The following is a 19,360-nucleotide window of genomic DNA, read 5'->3' as shown; positions in this document are numbered from 1 at the left end:
CCCTCCCCATACTATCCCTGTACCCTTTTGGCTCCTCCCTCTGGTCCCCTCCTCATGTACCACCCTCCGGGCTTTTCTGTGTGGCTCCTCAGTCTCCTCCCTCCTCTGCTCCTCATTCACTCTGCAGGGTCTTGGCAGAAGTTCTTTTGGCCCAGAGGCTGAAAAGGGGGGGGGTAGGGAGCCCCACAACCCCTCAGTATATTACCCACTAGAAATCTTGGCTCTTAGGGGTGGGAACAAGGGGAAAAACACCCAAAGAAGGGTTTTTTTTTTTTTTTGTTCATTTTTGAGGGGAAGTCCCAGAAATTTAGATTGCTTAATATTTTAGGCCTCTTATTTTTGTAAGATGTGTAGGATTTGCTGTTTTTCGTTTTATTTTGACAACTCAGGAAGAAACTGACCTTAGAAAGAATGTTAGACTTCTGCTCTCCTGTTACCCCTAGGCCCCACCCCAGGGGAGCAGATTCTCCCAGACCAGAGAGACTGGGGTTGATGAGGAAGACCAGAAACGAGTCCCAAACTGCTGTTGTTGGGGCAGAAGCAGAATGTAACTAAAGGCTTCCTCCCCAGGCCCAGCTTGCAAGGGAGAGATGCGCGGGAGCAGGGCCCTCCAGGGGGCCAGGGAGACTTGCTGCTTCCTTCTGGCCAGTCTCCTGTGGGTCCCAGTCCTCGGCTTCAGGTTCTCTGGGAAACTTACAGAGGGTTGGGGTACTCTGGCTCATGTCCTGCTTCAGGTGACCCAGTGGAATGTTCTCAGGTTACCTCACTGGACACCTGCTTAGTCAGAGGCTCCCTATACCAGGCTAAGGGATTCCCCCCAGAATGAAGATGGTCTAGCCAGAAGTCTGGCTGACACAGTATTGACTACTAGGAGCCAGGCCTCCTGTTTCTCTGGGACCTGTCAGGAGGGAGAGCATGGCTCTGGAGACAGTTCTGTGGGGAATGTATTTCCTTGCTCTCCCAGACTGTGGGACCTGGAGAGGATGACATGACGTAGGAAATAGAGCCCTTCTCTTCAAACCCTCTTCCTCCTGCTTGCTCCCGCAATGGGGCTTCAGCTTTTCAGCTCCTCAGACCATTTCACAATCTTTGGTGCAAAGAAGGAACATTCCCCATCTTTGTCCCACCCTAGCCCCCCTGCTTGTCCCTACAGTTCTTCGTCCTCCTCACTTTCTGGGTGCCGAGGATGGCATGAGAGACATGGCAGGGGCCAGGTACCGAGGGCAAGCGCTAGCCTTGAGTGTGAACGGGAGAGCTGCTGTGTTCCCTTAGTCCTTGTTTCCTCCGAGCCTCTCTCTGGAGCCAGAGGCCACAGAGCGCTGCTGCCAAAAGATCCTTGGTAGGAACATGGGATAAGGGAGTTCTCTCAGGTCTGGGGGTGGGGTGGGGGGTAGAGGGGCAGGGAAGTGGAGTTGGGAACCCAGCTTTACCTTCAAGCAGCAGCACCTCTAGGGGGTTCATGGACCAATCCCCAGGGTCCCTACACTTCCTTTGCTGGGCTCTTTCTGTTTCCAGGTTTGGAAGCTTTGCACAAGAATCAGCCCCCGGCTGCAGCACCTACCTCGTGAGCATGGGGCAGGATGGCAGGGTGGGTCCAGCCCTAGTGATGTTGGGGGCATACCAAAGAATCCAGGGGTGGAGTGCAGGGGTGGGGACAGCGTGCCCTGCAGGAGTGGGCACATAGACTGCCCACTCCCTCTGCTACTATTGGGTTGGGATCCTCTCCTTCAGCTGTAACCATTTCTACCTCATTTTGCTGTGTGTTGTACATGGACATATTTATCTCCTGTCTGATAATGCTCTGCAGTTGTGGTCTGTCTACCTCAGAAGAGACTGTATTTTAAAAGAAAAAATTACACAGTATTAAAGTATGCCGTGTGGTATTCGGAGGATTTCTTGGGGGTAGTGGGGTGCGGGGAGCGTTGGCTGCTCAGGTTGTTTCTGTCCCTTCAGCAGGAGCAGAACTTTGCTGTTCACCCCGTGCCCGTGGCTGTCATTTGCTGACCGGAGGTGACATCCAGAGCCTTCCATCTGGCTCTGGATGCTGATGTAAGTGTCCATCTGGCTCTGGATGCTGATGTAAGTGTCCATCTGGCTCTGGATGCTGATGTAAGTGTGGGTGTGTTTGTTGAATGAATGCATGAACAAAAGGGAGTGTGAAGAGGGAGGGGGCCCTCGAGTATGACAACAGCCCTGCTTGAGCAAGTGAGAGTCATGCTTGTCTTCCGTAGGGGAGAAGGCAAGGTGTGGAGACACCCGAAGCTCGGTGCTTCAGACCACATGAGCCCATGTCCATTTCCTCACTGCCTTTCAGTCCCGACGATCTTCAACAGCTCCATCGAGAGATGGAGAAATTAGGGACACTGTGGAGCTATGGAGAGCCTGGGGCCCACTACTATCTCAGGTCTTCGACTGCCACAAGCCAAGGGGAACAGCATGCTGGGCTCCCTTTTAGGGCTCACTACAGGCTCACAGGAGGCAAAGCCAGGAGCAACCTCTGGAGAGACCAATTGGGATTTCCAGGATTCAGAGTCCTTGGAGGTCCAGATATGACCTCCTGCAATTTATCATGTACCTATTGTATGACAAAATTGTGGGGATGCTGACTAAAACAACCGCCCCAAACTGCCAAGGACACCCCCGAGAACCCATGGTAGGACAGTCCTCCAAACAGACCATATAAATATATAAGGGCTCCTCACAGCTGGCACAACTGTTTGACCTTGATGCAATCACTGGGGACTTCTATTGAGTAGCCCCTAGTATTTCTAGAAGAGTATGCCAATGAAGAACACAGGGCTTCTCTCAAGAATGCCCAAGAGGAACCAGGCAGTGGTGGTGTACGCGGATCTCTGTAAGTTCAAGACCAGCCTGGTCTACAGAGTTCCAGGGCTACACAGAGAAAGCCCAAGAGGGCCGGGGAGATGGCTCCATTGGCAGGGTGCTGCCATGCAGGTGTGGAGACCAAGTCTGGAGCTCCCAGCACCCATGTAGCAATGGATTGCTATGGCAGCTCCCCTGTAATTACAGCCTTTGGAAGGCAAAAGTAGGGGTTCCCTCAGAGTAAGATTTGAACTCTGGGTTCAACTGCGAGACTCGGTGAATAAGGCAGAGAATGGTGGAGCCTATTTGACTCAGGCCTATACCAGTATACACACAGGTGGCCCACATCACACACACCCACACACCACACAAGTACCCATGAGTGTCAAGTCAGGAACCTTCACAGGTGGGAGGGGTAAAGGTGAGTAAAATACGGAGGCCGGAGAGAGTATTGTTGACATCGTTCATGTTTGTTACAAGAGCACAAAATGGGGGCAGCAGTAGGGAGACCTGAGGTGGGAGGAGTCAGGCAGGCCCCTAAGCTACCCTGGAGTAGCCTCTGCACGTGGGTGAATAGGGGACACTGGGAATTCACAAGAATTCCCGCTGAGTCAACAGACCTCTGCTGAACACTTGGTCTCCTGGCTGAGGCAGTGCAAAGGTGTAGCTGCAGCGATGGGCAAGATGGTGGGTGCGGGATTCTTAGAGGGGCTATGATGTGTGTGAGCGGTGTGTGTGGCTTCCTGAAGGCATGGGATAGCAGGGTTCACCATGGAGGCCAAACTGCCAGACTGGAGGTTATATTCAAGCCATCTTGGGAAAAGATGTGTTAGGTAAGTGGGGGTCCAGTGTGATGGGATGGAAGAACTGGGGGTTTGCCCTATTCTGGGAAGATGAGGGTTTAGACTAGCAGACGCGAGAACATGCTGAGAGAATCTGGGCCTTGAATGAATCCAGAGCTTCTGATAGAAGTCGAAGGACAATAAATGAATGAGAAGATGGGAAGTGGGAGGTGGGTTTAGATTAGGCGTTTGAATATAAGGCCCGGACTGCCACCCAATCCCTGCCTTCAGCGGGGGCTGCTGAGGACCCCTTCCCCCTAGACCCTGGGCATTCAGATCTGTGCGCACCCCGCCCCCACCCCCGCGCAGTAGCTAACTCCTTTCTAGCAGCAGTGTTCCGTGTTCCACGAATGTCCCTCGCCACAATGCCTGGCCTTGCGGCATTCGGAGCCCTTCCCTCAGGCCCTGCCATGGCGTGGGCGCTGGTTCTGGTGCTCTGCAACCGGGCGCTGGCCCCCGTGGGCGCGCTGGACGCCATGGGCCCTCACGCAGCAGTCCGCCTGTCGGAGCTGCTGACCCCGGAGGAGTGCGGCCACTTCCGATCGCTCCTTGAGGCGCCCGAGCCCGACGTGGACGCCGAGTTGGCCCGGCTATCTGAGGACTGGCTGGCACGGCCCGAGCCGTCCACATCCTCTCCCGGAGCGCAGGGTATCGTGGGGCGACGGCGGCGGGCGGCAGCCACGCAGCCGTCGGAGGGACAGGAGGGCGTGCCAACCGGGGCCAGGGAGGTGTCCGACGGTTGCCGCGAGGCGCTGGCGTCCTGGCTGGCCGCCGAAGCCCCGGTCCTGTCGTGGGACCGCGTGGCCCGGGCGCTACGGCGCAGCGGCCGCCCCGATGTGGCGCGGGAGCTGGCCAAGAACCTCCACCAGCAGGCGACGTTGCAGCTGCGCAGGTCAGGCGCGAACTACGTGCAGCCGCCCGTGGCCCCCGCCCCGGCCCCGGCCCCGGCCCCGGCCCCGCGCGCCCGCCGCTCCGGGGTCCCCGCGCCCTCCTGGGACGATTTAGAGCTGATCGTGGAGCGCCTGCCGCAGCCCCCGTACACGCGAAGCCCAGCAGCCTGGATCGGGCCGCTGGTGCTCGGCCTCCTCGTCGGCTTCGTGGGAGCGCTGGGCACCGGGGCGCTGATCACCGTGCTCACGCTGCGGATCACAGGCGGCGACGGCGATCCCGCCCCGCGCGCTTCCTCCGGGCCCAGGCCGTCCCCAGCGCCGTGCCGCTGGGAAGCAGAGCCGCTCCTGCCCCGAACCTGGGTGCCGCAGGGACCGTCCCCCCACGGCCCGCTGCCGTGAACAGCGAGCAGCGCGCCCCATGGCGCTCTACCACTATAAAGTTTCCAAAGGCGGTAGAGGGCGCAGTCTGGAACTGGTTGGTGGAAATGGTTGGCGCCGCCGGGCCCAGGCATCCCCAGGGGTCCCCAGCGTTGGCCAGCGTCCGCCGGCCGAGCCTCGAGCTTTTGGATACACTCTTGTATCCATTCCACGCCAGGAAGCTGCTCACCATTCATTCCTTAAGGGGAGCAGCCGCACTCTTGACTCCGGAGCTGCCTGGAGCGTGCAGCACTCAATCCTTTGGGCAAGGCCTCCTGAGGACGCAGTGGGAACAACCCTGGCACTTTCCCACCCACCACCAAGGGATGAGCCGAGATTGGAGAATCTGTAGCCAGGCAGGTCCAGGGGAAGGGGCTTGGGGCAAAAGCCATGACAGAAGGACAGGCCAGTCCAAGAGGAGAGTTGAAAACAAGATTGACGTAACCCTTTATTGCAAATTCTAAAGTAAAAAGATGTACAGTACAAAGTAAAATTGAAAATTCAGACTATAAACTTCCCATCCACTTACATTCTCAGTTCTCGAGCATTTCTGCCATCTCCGCATAAACAGAACAAGGAAAGAATCGAGGGGGACGGTGGGAGATACAGCAAGGGGAAAGAAAGAAGTATCACAACCCCCAGAAGCAAGTGCAAGGAAAGACATTTCTCGACCTGCCGTCCTGGTGATGAGAAGCGGGGAGTGGAGCGGTGCAGTTTAAAATGGCTCTCAGAATAGCAGCGTTTATGGGACTAGTTCATCTTCCTCAAGTCCAAATATGCTTTGCCCTTCCCTGGCGCCTTGGTCTCTGTAGCTCAGAACGCTTTACAAAACATCTAGTTAAAGCCTCACAACACCCCTGTGAGGTAGGTCAGTATTATTACCCCCATTTTACAGATGGGGAAACTGAGGCACAGAGAGGTTAAGTGACTTGCCCAAGGCCACACAGCGAGCCAGTGGTCAAGTTAGGGATGGAACACAGTTCTGTCCCTCTTCTGGAACCACTGGACCACGCTCCCCTTTACCTATGTACATTCTTCACACGCACACGCGCGCGCACACACACACACACATACACACACATACCACATGTGCACACCTGCCCACTTCGCCCCACTTAGCCTCTATATACAGCAAACAGCAGTGGGGGCAGGGGCAGGGGCGCCTCAGGAGTGTTTTAATGGAGGAAGCCTTGAGAGGCAGATCCAAGCAGCACTAGCCTGGTGCAAGCCTTGGCCTCACACCCAGATTCCTCTTCTCCCGAAGCCCCCCTCCCCGACTGACTGGTGGCAGCTGATTCTCTAGGGGGTGGGGAGTACCTGAAAAATGAACGAAGCTTTTTGCAAAACTTTGGGCAACATCTGAGAAAAGAAAGAGGCATCGTTACAGAAGATGCCCAGGACTCAAGTCACCAAGTCCTTACCCTCCATAGAGGGACAAAGATGGGGATTGACCTACCAGCCATCTCTCTCCATTCAGCGTCTAGAGTGGACTAGAGTGGGCACTTCAAGATCCTCCTGAGTGTTCCTAGACCAGGAGACACGGCCTGGAGAGGGATGTCCCCGAGGGGGTCAGCCCAGTCTGCTGGTCTGATTGTGGGAGCGGATGGAGGCCGGCCCAGCACTAGCTCTTGGAGTAGGAGCCCCTGGGCATCGTACTTGCACTAGCTTTGGGGGTGGGGCTAGTTTTTCCTTAAACCATCTCCGTGAACAAGGCAGAAGTAAGGCCAGTCCAGCTGGGTTGACTGAGGTCATCTCTGGGGTCTGCTGGGTGACACAGCTGAGGGAGGGTTCAGCCTAAGGAATGCCACATGGAGTCGGCAGCAGGGACCTGGGGATCAGGACCTGGCTTTTTTGCACAGTCTCTACTTAGCCGGCATCGGGAGGTGCTGGCTCTCCTTTCTCCAAATGCTCCAGGGTCCCCAGTTTCCAGAACCTTCCAGAATTCAAAAATGGGCAAGTTGAACAGCAGCTGTGGAGACAGGCTCCCCTTGGGTGGTGAGAAGGATCACTTTTATTGTTTCCTTTTGACTTTTTAAAATCATGTCTCATTTAGCTCGGCATTGGCCTCCATGGATTCACTAACAACACTGTATTGGTCTCTGACAGGTGACGCAGGCTGTGGAGATAATGTGAAAGAAGCCCTCTGGGTACTGTAGCTCCAGGGGCCCTGCTCGGGAGCTTGTTTCTTTCTGCCCACAGCTTCAGATGCCCAAGTGGCTCGCGTCCAGAGGGTGAGAGCAGGCCATGTGGACTCGGGAAGGTTCCCTGCTCTCAGCCTCTGCTGAGTCCCAGTCTCCTCACCCTAAACCACAGGAAGTTAAGGAACAGGGGGAGTGTTTTCACACAGCCAGCAGTCATGGTGGCTGCTGCTCAAGGGCTTTGGCTCTGCGTTTAAATGAACAGCATCACATGACTTTTTTGCTTTTTGTCCTTTTTTATTTTTAAAGGAGATTGTGGAATATAAATACTGCACCAAGGACCCGGCTACAAAAAAATAAATATTTATATTATATTTATATATCTATATATATATATGTGCAGTGGTACTGGCTGCTGCTGCTGCTGCTGCTCTTTGATTGATGGGCTTCGTGGATATTTGGCAAAGCGTTGCCACTTGCTCGCTCTGTGAGGACACGAAACAAAAAAAGAGACCAACCAAAAACTGCCATAGCAATTCTTTAGGTTCAATGCCTGTTGACTGCGGTGAGAACTGCTGGTGATGGTGGCCTACGGAACAGAAGTGTGGAGCGGAGCGGGGTGGACAGAGAGCCAGGGAGGGAGGAGGGGAGGAGGGGGAGGGGCAGCAGGTGAAGGCTAATCAGTGGGTGGGGTGGCTTCTTCCCTGAAGCTCTTGCTAGCTCTCTGAGGGGTCAGATCTAGGCTCTAGCAGCTTACCAACAGTACTAACATGGCGCTTGGTGTTCCTAGCAGGATCACAGCTATTGCCCACCTCAAGATCTAAGAACAATGATTAAGTTTAGCCAAATCTTGCATAGAAGTGGTTAGAATTTATTGCACATTGGAACAAAAATATATTTTTGTTGTTTTGGAAAAGACCATTAGCAATAAAAAATTTTTTGTCTGTCTGTCTGGTTGGGGTGTACATTGGCTGACAGCATCTAGTTCTAAGAAGAAAGAAAGTATAAAAAATAAAAATAAACATGACAATGGCATAAGCCAGAAGCCATTTCCTATTTAATAAGTTAGTAATTTGTATTTACAAAAGGCATGCCAATAAAATAAAATTATATATTACAGTATTTATAATTCTCTTAAAAAGAATAACCACACACGTCAGCTTCTGTTTTGTGCTGTGTACGACGTCACCTGTACGTGGCTCTCTACATCCGCCCTAGCGGCAGCGGCACGGATACACTGCCAGGCTGCTCTCAGCACGCTCAGGACAGCTGGACAGTGTCTACCGGTCCAACGAGAGAAAGCTCTGCTCACTGACTGCCTGTGGTTTGTTCTATGGAAACTAGTCGAGTGGACTGTGAGATTACATCCAAAGTGCTTCTACTGCAAGGCAGATTGGTCTAGAGTGTCTAGTGTGGACTGCTTACTTCCCTATACCCTATGCTCAGGAAGGATGGCGTTCACTTGGTTTGGAGAGACTTTCTGACGCTCAAGTGTGGCATCCTGGCTTTGGACCCCTGTGGTCAGGTGAGATGCCCCTGGACTAACAGCTGCCTTCCGCAAAGCAGGAGATGGGATGGAAGATGTGGTGCTTCCTCAGAAGCCATCTCCCGACGACAGTGGGCAGGCCACTAAGCAGACAGCAAGGTGGACAGAAAGGAAACGCCAGGGAAGCTGCAACACCCGAAAGAATTACTACGGAGTCCCTTTCTCACAAAAGCCAGCACAGTAACAGGACTAAGTGGGCTCGGCCCAGAGCTGGCTCCATCTCTACCTCAGGTCCTGCTAGTAACCATTATTCTGAAGATCACAAACGGAAGAGCTCATAGCCATACCCCAAGCAACGCTGCTGCCTTTACCCAGCCCTGGAAGGCTGGGAAGGGAAGTCCCACTGGCTGAAGGAATGTGATGGAGGCAGGAAGAACCAGCAGATGGGAGCATGTGGTAATCCCTCTGCAGGTCTAGAGTTCCTGAACCCCTTCCCACATCTACCTGAGCCTGAGAAAAGCCATAATGTAGACAGACATGACACCGAATGACGTGAGCACCCCATGATCCCCCAAAGGCCTCCTAGAGATAACATGCTACTATGAATAGCACTTTTTCCTCTCCCCAAGTGTCAGTTCCCCATCACTATAATATTGCGAGATACAAATGAACTCTTTTTCTATTTTTTTTTTAAGCCCTAGGATTTGGTTTTACAGTGACATTAATAGTACAAGCCATTTGGGGCCAGAGTCTCCCCATGTTCTGGACAGAGCAGCATTAGATAGTTTACCTTGCAAAATGTGCAACAATGGCTTTATGTTGAGATGTCTGTTAAACATGTACACACAACGGATCCATCTGCTTGTTGGGTTGGATTGGTTCTGGTGGTGGTGGTCAATTGGTTAGTTATGTTTCCCTACCCAGAGGTATGAAAGACTTCTAAGAACTCAGAAAGACTTGCAGCCGGTATGGAACTCTTACCATTCCCCCAAATACAGTGAACGGTGCAGGGCTGGGTCCCGTCCAAAGGCCGACCCAATGCAGGGGTGTGTATGGATCTCATGCATGACTTCTGATCACGGCATGCCATCATGCAAATCATTTCTACGCGTTGAACGAGCACAATGTTTGGAATTGGCCTGAGCAAGTCCTCCTCAGCCTGAAAAACCCTGATTGTTTCCCCACCCATCTCCAAACCACGTGACGCCCATGTGGAGAAGATGCTGTTTATGTCAAAGAAATAGACAATTAGTGACATTGGCTGAATGTGTGTGTGTGTTTCTTTTTGCTGCTTAGCTTAACTAATGTAAGAATGCAAAATTTGTTTGTATGAACAAACAAACTTTTAAAATGATGCTTTCTGCTTCTGAGAATTAACAAATGAAAAAATAAAATCCATTTGGCTGCACGGCAATCTGCTGGTCCCGGCAGCCGCCTCTGTTTTGTATCCTGTTAGTGTAGTCCTAAGTTGCATTGACTGAGTGTGGAACATGCAGTAACCACCTGTCCAAGCAATAGAAAATCTTGAGTCCAGGGAGCAGGGTCCTTTGCCCTCAGCAGGTCACTGCTCAAGATGCAACCGTGTCCCACGTAAGCAGACTGTTTGGTCTAGGTCTTCCGGCACAGCGTCTCCACAGCTGCTCTGTATCCTTGAGATCAGGAAGTTCGTAAACAAGCTGTCACTTGCCTGGGTTCGGCCAGGGTGAGCTCCCTTCCCGTTATCCTCTAACACTTGGACTCTCTGACCTCCTTTTGCCTCTTGGCTCTTTCCCTTCTTCCTTCCTCTGCCCGTTGCTGCTTCTCCTTGTCAGGTTTTGTTACGCTGTCATAAGAGGGGAGCGAGGCCGTGGATGGGGTGCTTTCCTTTTTCTCCCGGTTTGTGCCTCCATTCTCCAGCTTACTGGAGGTAATCTTTCTGCAGATGAAGCCCCGCCTAGCCAAATGTCCCCTGTAGGCACGCTGCAGGACCACCGCGGACACCTCTTCCTGCTTGCGCCGCAGAGTGGTTGTGATAGGCTCATAGGACACTTTGGAAGGATTGGATGCCACAAACCGCTCCTCCATCTGCTGCCGCAGGATATCCAGCTCCCCGCTGTCTCCCAGGACTCTCTTGGTGAAGGCAAAAAGGATGTCCAAGCAGTGGATGCGATCCCCGCTTACCATGGGTAGGTCCATGGCGATGAGCTCGATGGTGTTGGGCTTGGGCACTCGGAGAGGATGCTCCAGGGCATCTGCAAAGTCTGCCAGTTTACAGTACTCGATGAACTGGGTGGCGTCAGGGTCAAACTTCTCCCAGATCTCATAGAAAGTCTCAAAGTCATCCTCACTCAGCGGATCGGCACTCTCTTCTGTGGCCACACTGAAGTTCTCCAAGATAATGGCAATGTACATGTTCACCACAATCAGGAAGGAGATGATGATGTAGCTGACAAAGAAGAAGATGCCCACTGAGGGGTTCCCGCAGTCCCCTTTGAAGCCACTTCCAGGGTGTTCCTTGTCTAGGCTGCAGTCAGGGGGGCGGTTTAGGATTGGCAGCAGCAGGCCGTCCCAACCGGCCGAGGTTGTGATCTGAAACAGGCAGATCATGCTGTTGCCAAATGTCTCGAAGTTGAACATGTCATCAATGCCAGCCTCGTGCTTCACATATGCGAAATTGGACATCCCAAAGATGGAGAAAATGAACATAACGAGGAAGAGCAGAAGGCCAATGTTGAACAGGGCAGGCAATGACATCATTAAGGCAAAGAGCAGGGTACGAATCCCTTTGGCACCTTTGATCAGACGCAAGATGCGCCCAATGCGGGCCAATCGGATGACTCGGAACAGGGTTGGGGAAACAAAGTATTTCTCAATGATATCAGCCAGGAACATTCCTAAAGGAGGAACAGAGGACATGATTACTGCGGTCAGAGTCACACTTCCCTCCTCTTACCTGGTATTAGAAGCGCAGAAGTTCAAAGGGCACGTAGAACGAGTGCCTTTTACTCGAGCTGAACCCTCATAGTAAGATAATTGCACACTCTAAACACACAGAAAAGCAGAGAATGTGCGCGCAGTTAGGAAATTTAACAGCAGCCAGCACTTAACCCTGGAGCACCTAGATGCCTCAATGGCTCTGGAGTTTTAACAATTTTACTATGTGTGAATTCATAAATAACAAAGTGTCCTCTATGTTTAGGAAAGGATACAGGACTATCTTTCAATTTATGTATTCAAGATGTTAATTTTGTTGTCTGTAAGACTGGTTCTTCAGATAAAAGTGACTTCCCATTATCCCTCCTCTCGAGTAACAAAGTGGGTCTTTGTTTTCCTATGGGAGGGTCGTTTATTCAGTGTGTCCACACAGCTTTTCACATGCTCTCCACAGGGCCATCAGGTTCTAAACTACAAACAGGGAACGACAGACTTCCCTTTGATTTTCATGTCCTGATTATTCTGCCAATGTTACACATCCTCAGTATATCTTACTCTTGGTTTGTTTCTCATCCCCATCTCCTCACAAGCGAGCTAGCTTCAGAGATTAAGGGGCCGTCCAGACTGGCCTTTTACTTGGTGCTCTGAGATTCTGAGCTGAAAGATGTAAACAGAAACCCGTTTCCAAGCAGGGAAACTGCCAGCAGGAGTTGACTGCAAGCCAGTGTGGACCTGCCTCAAGCAGATCGTTTTCAAACTGAAGAGCAACAGGAGGAGGAGGTGGAAGGGCCAGCAGCGAGAGCTGGAGGAAGCGGGGCCGCTCGCTACAGGCACTCTCTGTGCTCAGGAGACAAGATGAGCATCCACGCACACCAGCTTCTAACCAGTGAAGTGTCTCTCAGCCGTGAGATCTCTATGTATTGTGACCAGCCGAAGAAAGCTCAAGAAGCTCTCATTTGAAGGTTGTAAGCCAGGAAAAAGAGACTGAAGATGTGGTGCAGTGGTTAAGAGCCCTTGTTCATGTTTAGGTTCGATTTCCAGCACCCATGTGGTGGCTTACAACCATCTATAAGTTTAGTTCCAGGATATCCAATATCATTTCTGGCCCCCAGGTTTTTGCATGCATGTGGTGCACACCCATACATACACACAAAATACCCACCGCAAGATAATAAAATAAAAATTGGGACTGAGAGAGATGGCTCAGGGGTTAAGAGTACCCACTGCTCTTCCAGAAGGCCACCTTCCAATTCCCAGCACCCAGCCTCCGGGGATACTAGTTAAACATGGTGCACGTGTATACATGCAGACAAAATACATAAAGTAAAAATTAAAAAAAAAAAAAAGAAAAAGAAAAAAAAAAGCCAGAAAGAATCTCGCCCTGCAGGAAGGGAAAGAAGGTGAGCCTGGATGGGGCAGGCACGCTCCTTCACAGAGGCTGTGACTCTAGGATTGATCACCTGGTGCTGGCTCTGTGGCCTCAGACTCCTCCTTCCCTCCTTTTTGCTCCTCAGTTATGTAAGAGAAACAGGTAAGGCTACAATGTATGTATTTACAGGGCAGGCAGCTTTCAGAGAGCCACCACACCTGAGCAAAGGCTTGAGGGTGAGTGTCCGTCCCCAGCGAACCATGAGAAGGGCGCTCCGGGTACTTCACAGGTCAATTTACTTAAAAAAATATTTTTAGTATTTTTATTGTTTTTGAGTGTATGTGCATGTGCATGCCATTACACTTATGTGAAGGTCAGAGGACTCTCCTTCTACCAAGTGGTCCTGGGGAGGAAGCTCGGGTCACCAGGCTTGGCAGTCAGTACCCTCACCCACGTAGCCATCTCGCTGGCTTTCCTTTTACTTTAAGAAGAGAATTTCCATGCTTCTCCTTCCTGAATATATTAGCAGTTGATAAAACTTCCATATCAAAAGCCCCACTATTTCACTGTTTTAGAGGGCGACACAACACGGGGCAGGACTGTCTGGACTTTCTAGCTCATTTAGTGACGTTTCATGTCCAGTCGGCAAGGGTCACATTGTCAGGGAAGCTAGGAACACGGACTTAGGCTGAGGCTGGCCTTTCCTAATATGTGAGTGCTCGCTCACCAGCCACATGTCTCGGGAACCTCATGGCTCACAGCATGTCTCATCAAGATGTGAGCTACCTTTATTACTCGTGCAGGGCGCTGCAGTCTAAGTGGGCAGTATGGGGCTGCAGAGAGGCTCAGCGTTTACGTGCGCTTGCTGCTCTTGCAGAGAACCTGGATTTGGTACACAGAACCAACAAGGTGTTTCACAACCACTTGTAATTCCAGTTCCAGGGGATCCAGCACCCTCTTCTGACTTCCACAAGCACCAGGCACACATGTGGTGCACAAATACATATGCAGGCAAAACATTCATAAACATAAGTAAGTCTTTTTTGTTTGTTTAGGACAGGGTCTCATTATATATCCCTGGCTGTCCTGGAACTTGTCTGCTCCTGGGCTGCCTCCCACGGTTCTGAGGATTCTTACCTGGAACCAAGGCATGGACACAGAGTTGGGGTGCCTTTTAAGAAGGCAGTATGTCCTGACGATAGCCAGTAGGCTTGTACTTCTCTCTTCACCCACCAGAACTTCAACCCTGCTCTGTTTTGAGGTTGAAGGAAACATGAACTTTGGGACCAGCTTGAGTGCTGCTTCTGCTGCCTCCCAGAGAGCGAGCCAGACAGCCTGGTTCTGGTGAGGCTGTGAGGTCCTGGTAAGACAATCTGGGGACTATCCAGCTACACTTGCCTACAGTGTCATCTCAGTAGCTGGTCCCGGTGAGACAATCTGGGGACTATCCAGCTACACTTGCTTAGTGTCATCTCAGTAGCTGGCACTGTGGCTACAGCAGTGCCTCTGTGACCATTGCCCCCAGAATGTGCTTAGGACATTCAATTAGCCATCTCTAGCCACGCTTTTGTTACCTCATACTTCACTATTGCCGTGTGTGTGTGTGTGTGTGTGTGTGTGTGTGTGTGTGTGTGTGTAGGCCCAGAGGTCAATCTTGGGTATCATTTATCAGTTTTTTTCTACCTTGTTTATTTTTCTTTTTTTATTGATTTTTATTGAGTTCTATATTTTTCTCTGCTCCCCTCCCTGCCTTTCCCCTCCCCCCTTCAACCCTCCCCCAAGGTCCCCATACTCCCAATTTACTCAGGAGATCTTGTCTTTTTCTACTTCCCATGTAGATTAGATCTATGTAAGTCTCTCTTAGTGTCCTCATTGTTGTCTAAATTCTCTGGGATTGTGGTTTGTAGGCTGGTTTTCTTTGCTTTATGTTTGAAAACCACCTATGAGTGAGTACATGTGATAACTGTCTTTCTGTGTCTGGGTACCTCACTCAAAATAATGTTTTCTAGCTTCATCCATTTTCCTGCGAAATTCAAGATGTCATTTTTTTCTGCTGTGTAGTACTCTATTGTGTAAATATACCACATTTTCCTTATCCATTCTTCGGTCGAGGGGCATTTATCTACCTTGTTTTTTGAGATAGGGTTCCTTACAACCCACCAAGTGGACGACACTGGCCAGCCAGTGAGTCCAGAGAATTTGCCTATCCCTCACTCCCCAGTGAACGGATTGTAAGTATGTATGTACACCATCCCCAGAACCTGGGTTCTGGGGATCAAAATCAGGTCCTCCCTCATTCTTGTCCAGTGGACTGGCTAGTTTTATGTCAACTTGACACAAACTAGAGTCATCATAAAGGAGGAAGCCTCAACTGAGAATAGAACCTGCAGCTACAGGATGAGGCTGTAGACAAGCCTGTAGGGCATTTTCTTAACTAGTGATTGATGGGGGAGGGCCCAGCCCATTGTAGGTGGGGCCATTGCTGGGCTGGTGGTCCTGGGTTCTATAAGAAAGGAGTCTGAGCAAGTCAAGAGAAGCAAGCCAATAAGCAGCTCCCCTCCATGTTCTCTGCATCAGCCCCTGCCTTAGGTTCCTGCCCTGCTTGAGTTCCTGCCCTCACTGCTTTTGAAGGTGAACTGTTGCATGGAACCGTGAGTCCCCAGGTTACTTTTGGTCACGGTGTTTATCACAGCAGCAGAAACCCTAATGAAGACATAGAGCAAATCATTTTACCAGCTAAGCCATCTCCCCAGGCCACTGCCACATTTAAAAAACAAGTTTCTTTTGCCTTTCTTGGTAGAATTTGAATCTCTTGAAAACAAAGCAAGTTTATCTCCTGCCTCAGGGCTGGGAGTGCTCAGTGAAACACACTCCCCACGCAGCCTGGCAGGCAGGTCTGTGAGAAGGCTGAGGACACACAGGCAGGGCAGGCTGCCCACCCTGACTCACTGCTCTCAGGAATCTCACTCTCGCAGCCGGGGTCCACTCACCCACAATGGAGAGGATGACCACCACGAAGTCAAAGATGTTCCAGCCGATGGTGAAGTAGTAGTGCCTCAAGGCAAACATTTTGAGCACACACTCACAGGTGAAGAAGATGACGAAGACCAGATTGATCCAGTAGAGAATGTTCTCCATCTGCTTGCTCTGAGTGTCTGTCTCCACCATCATCGTCACCATGTTAAGGCAGATGAGCATCATGATCACGATGTCAAAGGCTTGTTGAGTGACAAAATCAAAGACAATCCCTTGGATTTTGTTCTGCAAAGGGAAGATGGGAGAGTGTTCACGAAAGCCTTTAGAGTCAGAGAGCCGCTTCCCTGCTCATCATGTGCTCCCGGTCGCCTTCTCAGTGGTGTCCCTAATATCTGTCAGGAGTGCTGATAGAGCCTGCAGTGTGGCCCTGGATCCCTGCAGCTGCTGACTGGTGCTGGAACCAAACCTGGGTCCTCTGCAAGAGCAGTACATGTTCTTAGCTGAGCCACCTCTCCAGGTGCCATGGTTTTTATATTTTAATGTGGTAGAAAAGCTTGGCTTCCAAATTCAGGGAGTGGAGTAGAGCTTGGGAAACAGCCTCTCTTGTTCTCTGCATTTTCATTTCTGGCTGATTGGACTGAAGAACACCCAGGAGATGAGTAAGGCATACCTCTAGATGTACATGAGGCTAGTTAAGGGAGCAGGAACTCCTGTATGGGCAGCACCAGCCCATTGGCTAGAGTCCAGATGGCATCAAGAGGAGCCAGCTCCTACTACATCCTTTCTCTGCTTCCTGGTTATGGGATGTAAACTGCCTGCCATCATACCCTTCTTGCCATGATGTTTAAGGGTACAGCAGCCGAGAACATTATTATTTGAAAGATAATCTTACTATGTAGCTCAGGCTGGCCTCTAGCTTTGTGACATTCTTGACTTGGTGCCACCATGCCTGGGTACCAGATCCTATCCTGCACAGTTAGGGGAGGGGTTGTTTTCATTCAGTTCCCTTTGTTCATTTTGGCAGTGTGCTCTCTCCAGCACAGGTCAGGCACTAGCCGCATCACTCCTAGCTCCAGTCAGTGATGTCTCTCTGAGCTGTGGGTGGGGCCCCCGAGCAGGGGGTCAGCAGGCACCACCAGGCAGTCAGTCACTTCTCTCTTCCTCCTCCACAGTGACCCTAGTGTGTTCCTCCCAACCAGAGGTGCAGTATGCAGTTAGCTTGCCTGTTGTGGAATATTAGTTTAAAATGTGTTACATTTGTTTATGCTGTGGAATATTTGTTTAGTGATGCAAAGATGTGTTGCATTCTTTTATGTTACATTTGTTCAAGTCTGTGAAGTTGTGTTACTTTGCCTGTCTAATATACCTGGTTTGTCTAATAAAAACTTGAAAGGTCAATAGCTAGGCAGAGAGAATAAACAGGAGGAGAAATCTAAGGAAGAGAGCAAGGAACGAGAAAAGGAGGAGAGGAGGATGCCAGGGGCCAGCCACCCCGCCACATGGCCAGCCTCGGAGTAAGGAGGAAAGAAAGAGATAAGAATAAAGAAAGGTAAAAGCCAAGAGGCAAAACGTAGTTAAAGAGAAATGGGATAATTTAAGTTAGAAAAGCTGTCTAGAAAGAAGCCAAGCTAAGGCCAGGCATTCATAAGTAAGAACAAGTATCCGAGTGTTTATTTGGGAGCTGGGTGGTGGGTCCCCAAGGAGTAAGAAACTAGCTCCACCTGCCCAGTGCACCTACCAAGGGGCGGGGGATGGGCTTCTGAGGCTTCTTGGAGCCCAGCTTCTTCATGGCGTTGTAGTACTTCTTTTGCTCCTCCGTCATGAAGATGTCCTGGCCTCCAAAGTAAAGGATGGAGAAAGAGGACAATTACAACTGCTCTGCTGTACCGGCTGACAACAGAGAGCCTCTCCCTCCAAGGTCAGCTTGGGGGTCTGGGATCTGCCAGGCCACACAGTGAGACAGGACTGTCTGACCACAGGCTCTCAGGCAGGAAAGTGAAGAGCAAAGGACCAGAAGACAGTTACATCCAGGGGAAAAAATGTAGTTTTTTGGTTTTTTTTTGTTTGTTTGTTTGTTTTAAGAGAGAGTTCCACTATCTAATCCTGGATGGCCTGGAACTATGAAGAGAGACTAGTCTGCTTTTGCCATCGCTGTGCCCAGAACTCCCCTCCCAAATATTTTAAAGAAAGATTTTTGAATGCCACAAATGGCAAACTCACTTTTTATGAAATTCAAAATTTGTAACTTGTGGGGTTTTTTTTTGACTCACTGGACAAATAAACTGAACTTATAAACAAGAGAAAGTCTGTTATCCAGTTTGCTTTGGAAGAACTATTACCCCCGTGAGACAAGCGAGGAAATGGACCCTCTGAGGATGGCTTTGAAATCCCACTATGCTATGGATGCCAGGGATCACTGACGAGTTCTGTTTCTCTGTTTGGCAGTCTCTGCTGCTTCTCCCCTCCCTCTGGGAAAGCCCCAACAGGAGTGGCCTCAGGAATGTGAGACTGCAGGGAATGTTTGGTGAAGCACACATTGACAAGTTCAGTCCCAAGCAAAAGGGGTTGTTGGCTGGGGCTGCTGTCTGGACACGGGGCTAGCCCTACCATGACAATTTGAGTTTTAGAAACAATGCCAGAGTGACCACTGCGATGTGGGGAGGACACCTATCTTTTTCTTCTGTTGATTGAAGTTATCGATGATGACACCAATGAACAGGTTGAGAGTGAAGAAGGAGCCGAAGATGATGAAGATGACGAAGTAGATGTACATGTAGATTTTGTCCTCATACTTAGGCTGCTCGTCTGGCTGTCGGAGGGCAGGAAAGAGGCATTAAGTCAGTTCCTGGCTTGGGGTCTTGGGCAGGGCTGACTCCAACATGCTAAAGCTACCAGCCCTCTCCCTTCGCGTGGCTGACATGCAGGTGGTGAAGGCCTCAGGTTCTCTGCACTCCCCTGGTCCACACCTGTCCTTCAAGGGCACTGTCACTTTGGGGATAAGGAACAGGGAAGAGGGGGGGAAGGAGGGCTGTCTTCTACACTTTCACTAGGTGGCAGGACTGAGCATAGTCACTGCCACCAAGGTCAAGGGTGTAGCCAGGCAGAGTCAGTAGGACAAACAGTGGTGTCCAGAAGGGGGGGTCCTTCACTCTTCTGCCCCCTCTGCCCTTGAGGGATCTACTGTAGAGTTGCTTTCTATCATTTAAGCCAGTCACATTTTACCACGTGTCCTTACCTTTCGGGAATCTACAGCTGCGTACATGATGTCCATCCAGCCTTTGAAGGTTGCCTGGGAAACAGAGTCAGTCATTAGACTGTGCCAGTTAGGGAGTGGTTGGGAGTCAAGGCAGGGTCCTAAAGGCCAGGCTTAGGTTCGGCAAGAATACAGAATAGGTTAGGTGAGTATAGCATTATGAACATAGGAGTCACTTTATCAAAAAAGACTCCAAAGAGTCTCTGACAGTGGCTGAAATCACCAAAGCCTGGCGAAGGAACAGACAGTAATG

At 50.8% G+C, this 19,360-nt stretch overlaps 2 protein-coding genes across 2 annotated transcripts in view; one reads left to right on the top strand and one right to left on the bottom strand.

Moving 5' to 3' along the window:
• The first annotated feature begins 4,057 nt into the window (after positions 1-4,057).
• Tmdd1 (transmembrane and death domain 1) lies at positions 4,058-4,954 on the top strand. Its single transcript, XM_050122497.1, has one exon. The coding sequence runs from the start codon at positions 4,076-4,078 to the stop codon at positions 4,952-4,954; it is 879 nt and encodes a 292-aa protein (XP_049978454.1). The 5' UTR covers positions 4,058-4,075.
• Positions 4,955-5,279: 325 nt separating this feature from the next.
• The window catches only part of Scn8a (sodium voltage-gated channel alpha subunit 8), a 176,080-nt gene continuing 161,999 nt past the window's right edge, over positions 5,280-19,360 (bottom strand). Inside the window, exons 23-27 of the mRNA XM_050122500.1 lie at positions 19,090-19,143; positions 18,526-18,663; positions 17,593-17,697; positions 15,869-16,139; positions 5,280-11,469 (exon numbers count right to left, since the gene is read on the bottom strand). Coding sequence (XP_049978457.1) covers positions 10,322-11,469; positions 15,869-16,139; positions 17,593-17,697; positions 18,526-18,663; positions 19,090-19,143 — 1,716 coding nt within the window. The 3' untranslated portion in view covers positions 5,280-10,321. The remainder of the gene's footprint in view (positions 11,470-15,868; positions 16,140-17,592; positions 17,698-18,525; positions 18,664-19,089; positions 19,144-19,360) is intronic.

This window comes from Alexandromys fortis, unplaced genomic scaffold, assembly GCF_014885135.2.
Source record: "Alexandromys fortis isolate MF-2015 unplaced genomic scaffold, M_Fortis_MF-2015_v1.1 scaffold_216, whole genome shotgun sequence".
Lineage (NCBI taxonomy): Eukaryota > Metazoa > Chordata > Mammalia > Rodentia > Cricetidae > Alexandromys > Alexandromys fortis.
The sequence above is the reverse complement of the archived record's forward strand: the minus strand, read 5'-3'. Positions and strand labels throughout refer to the sequence as shown.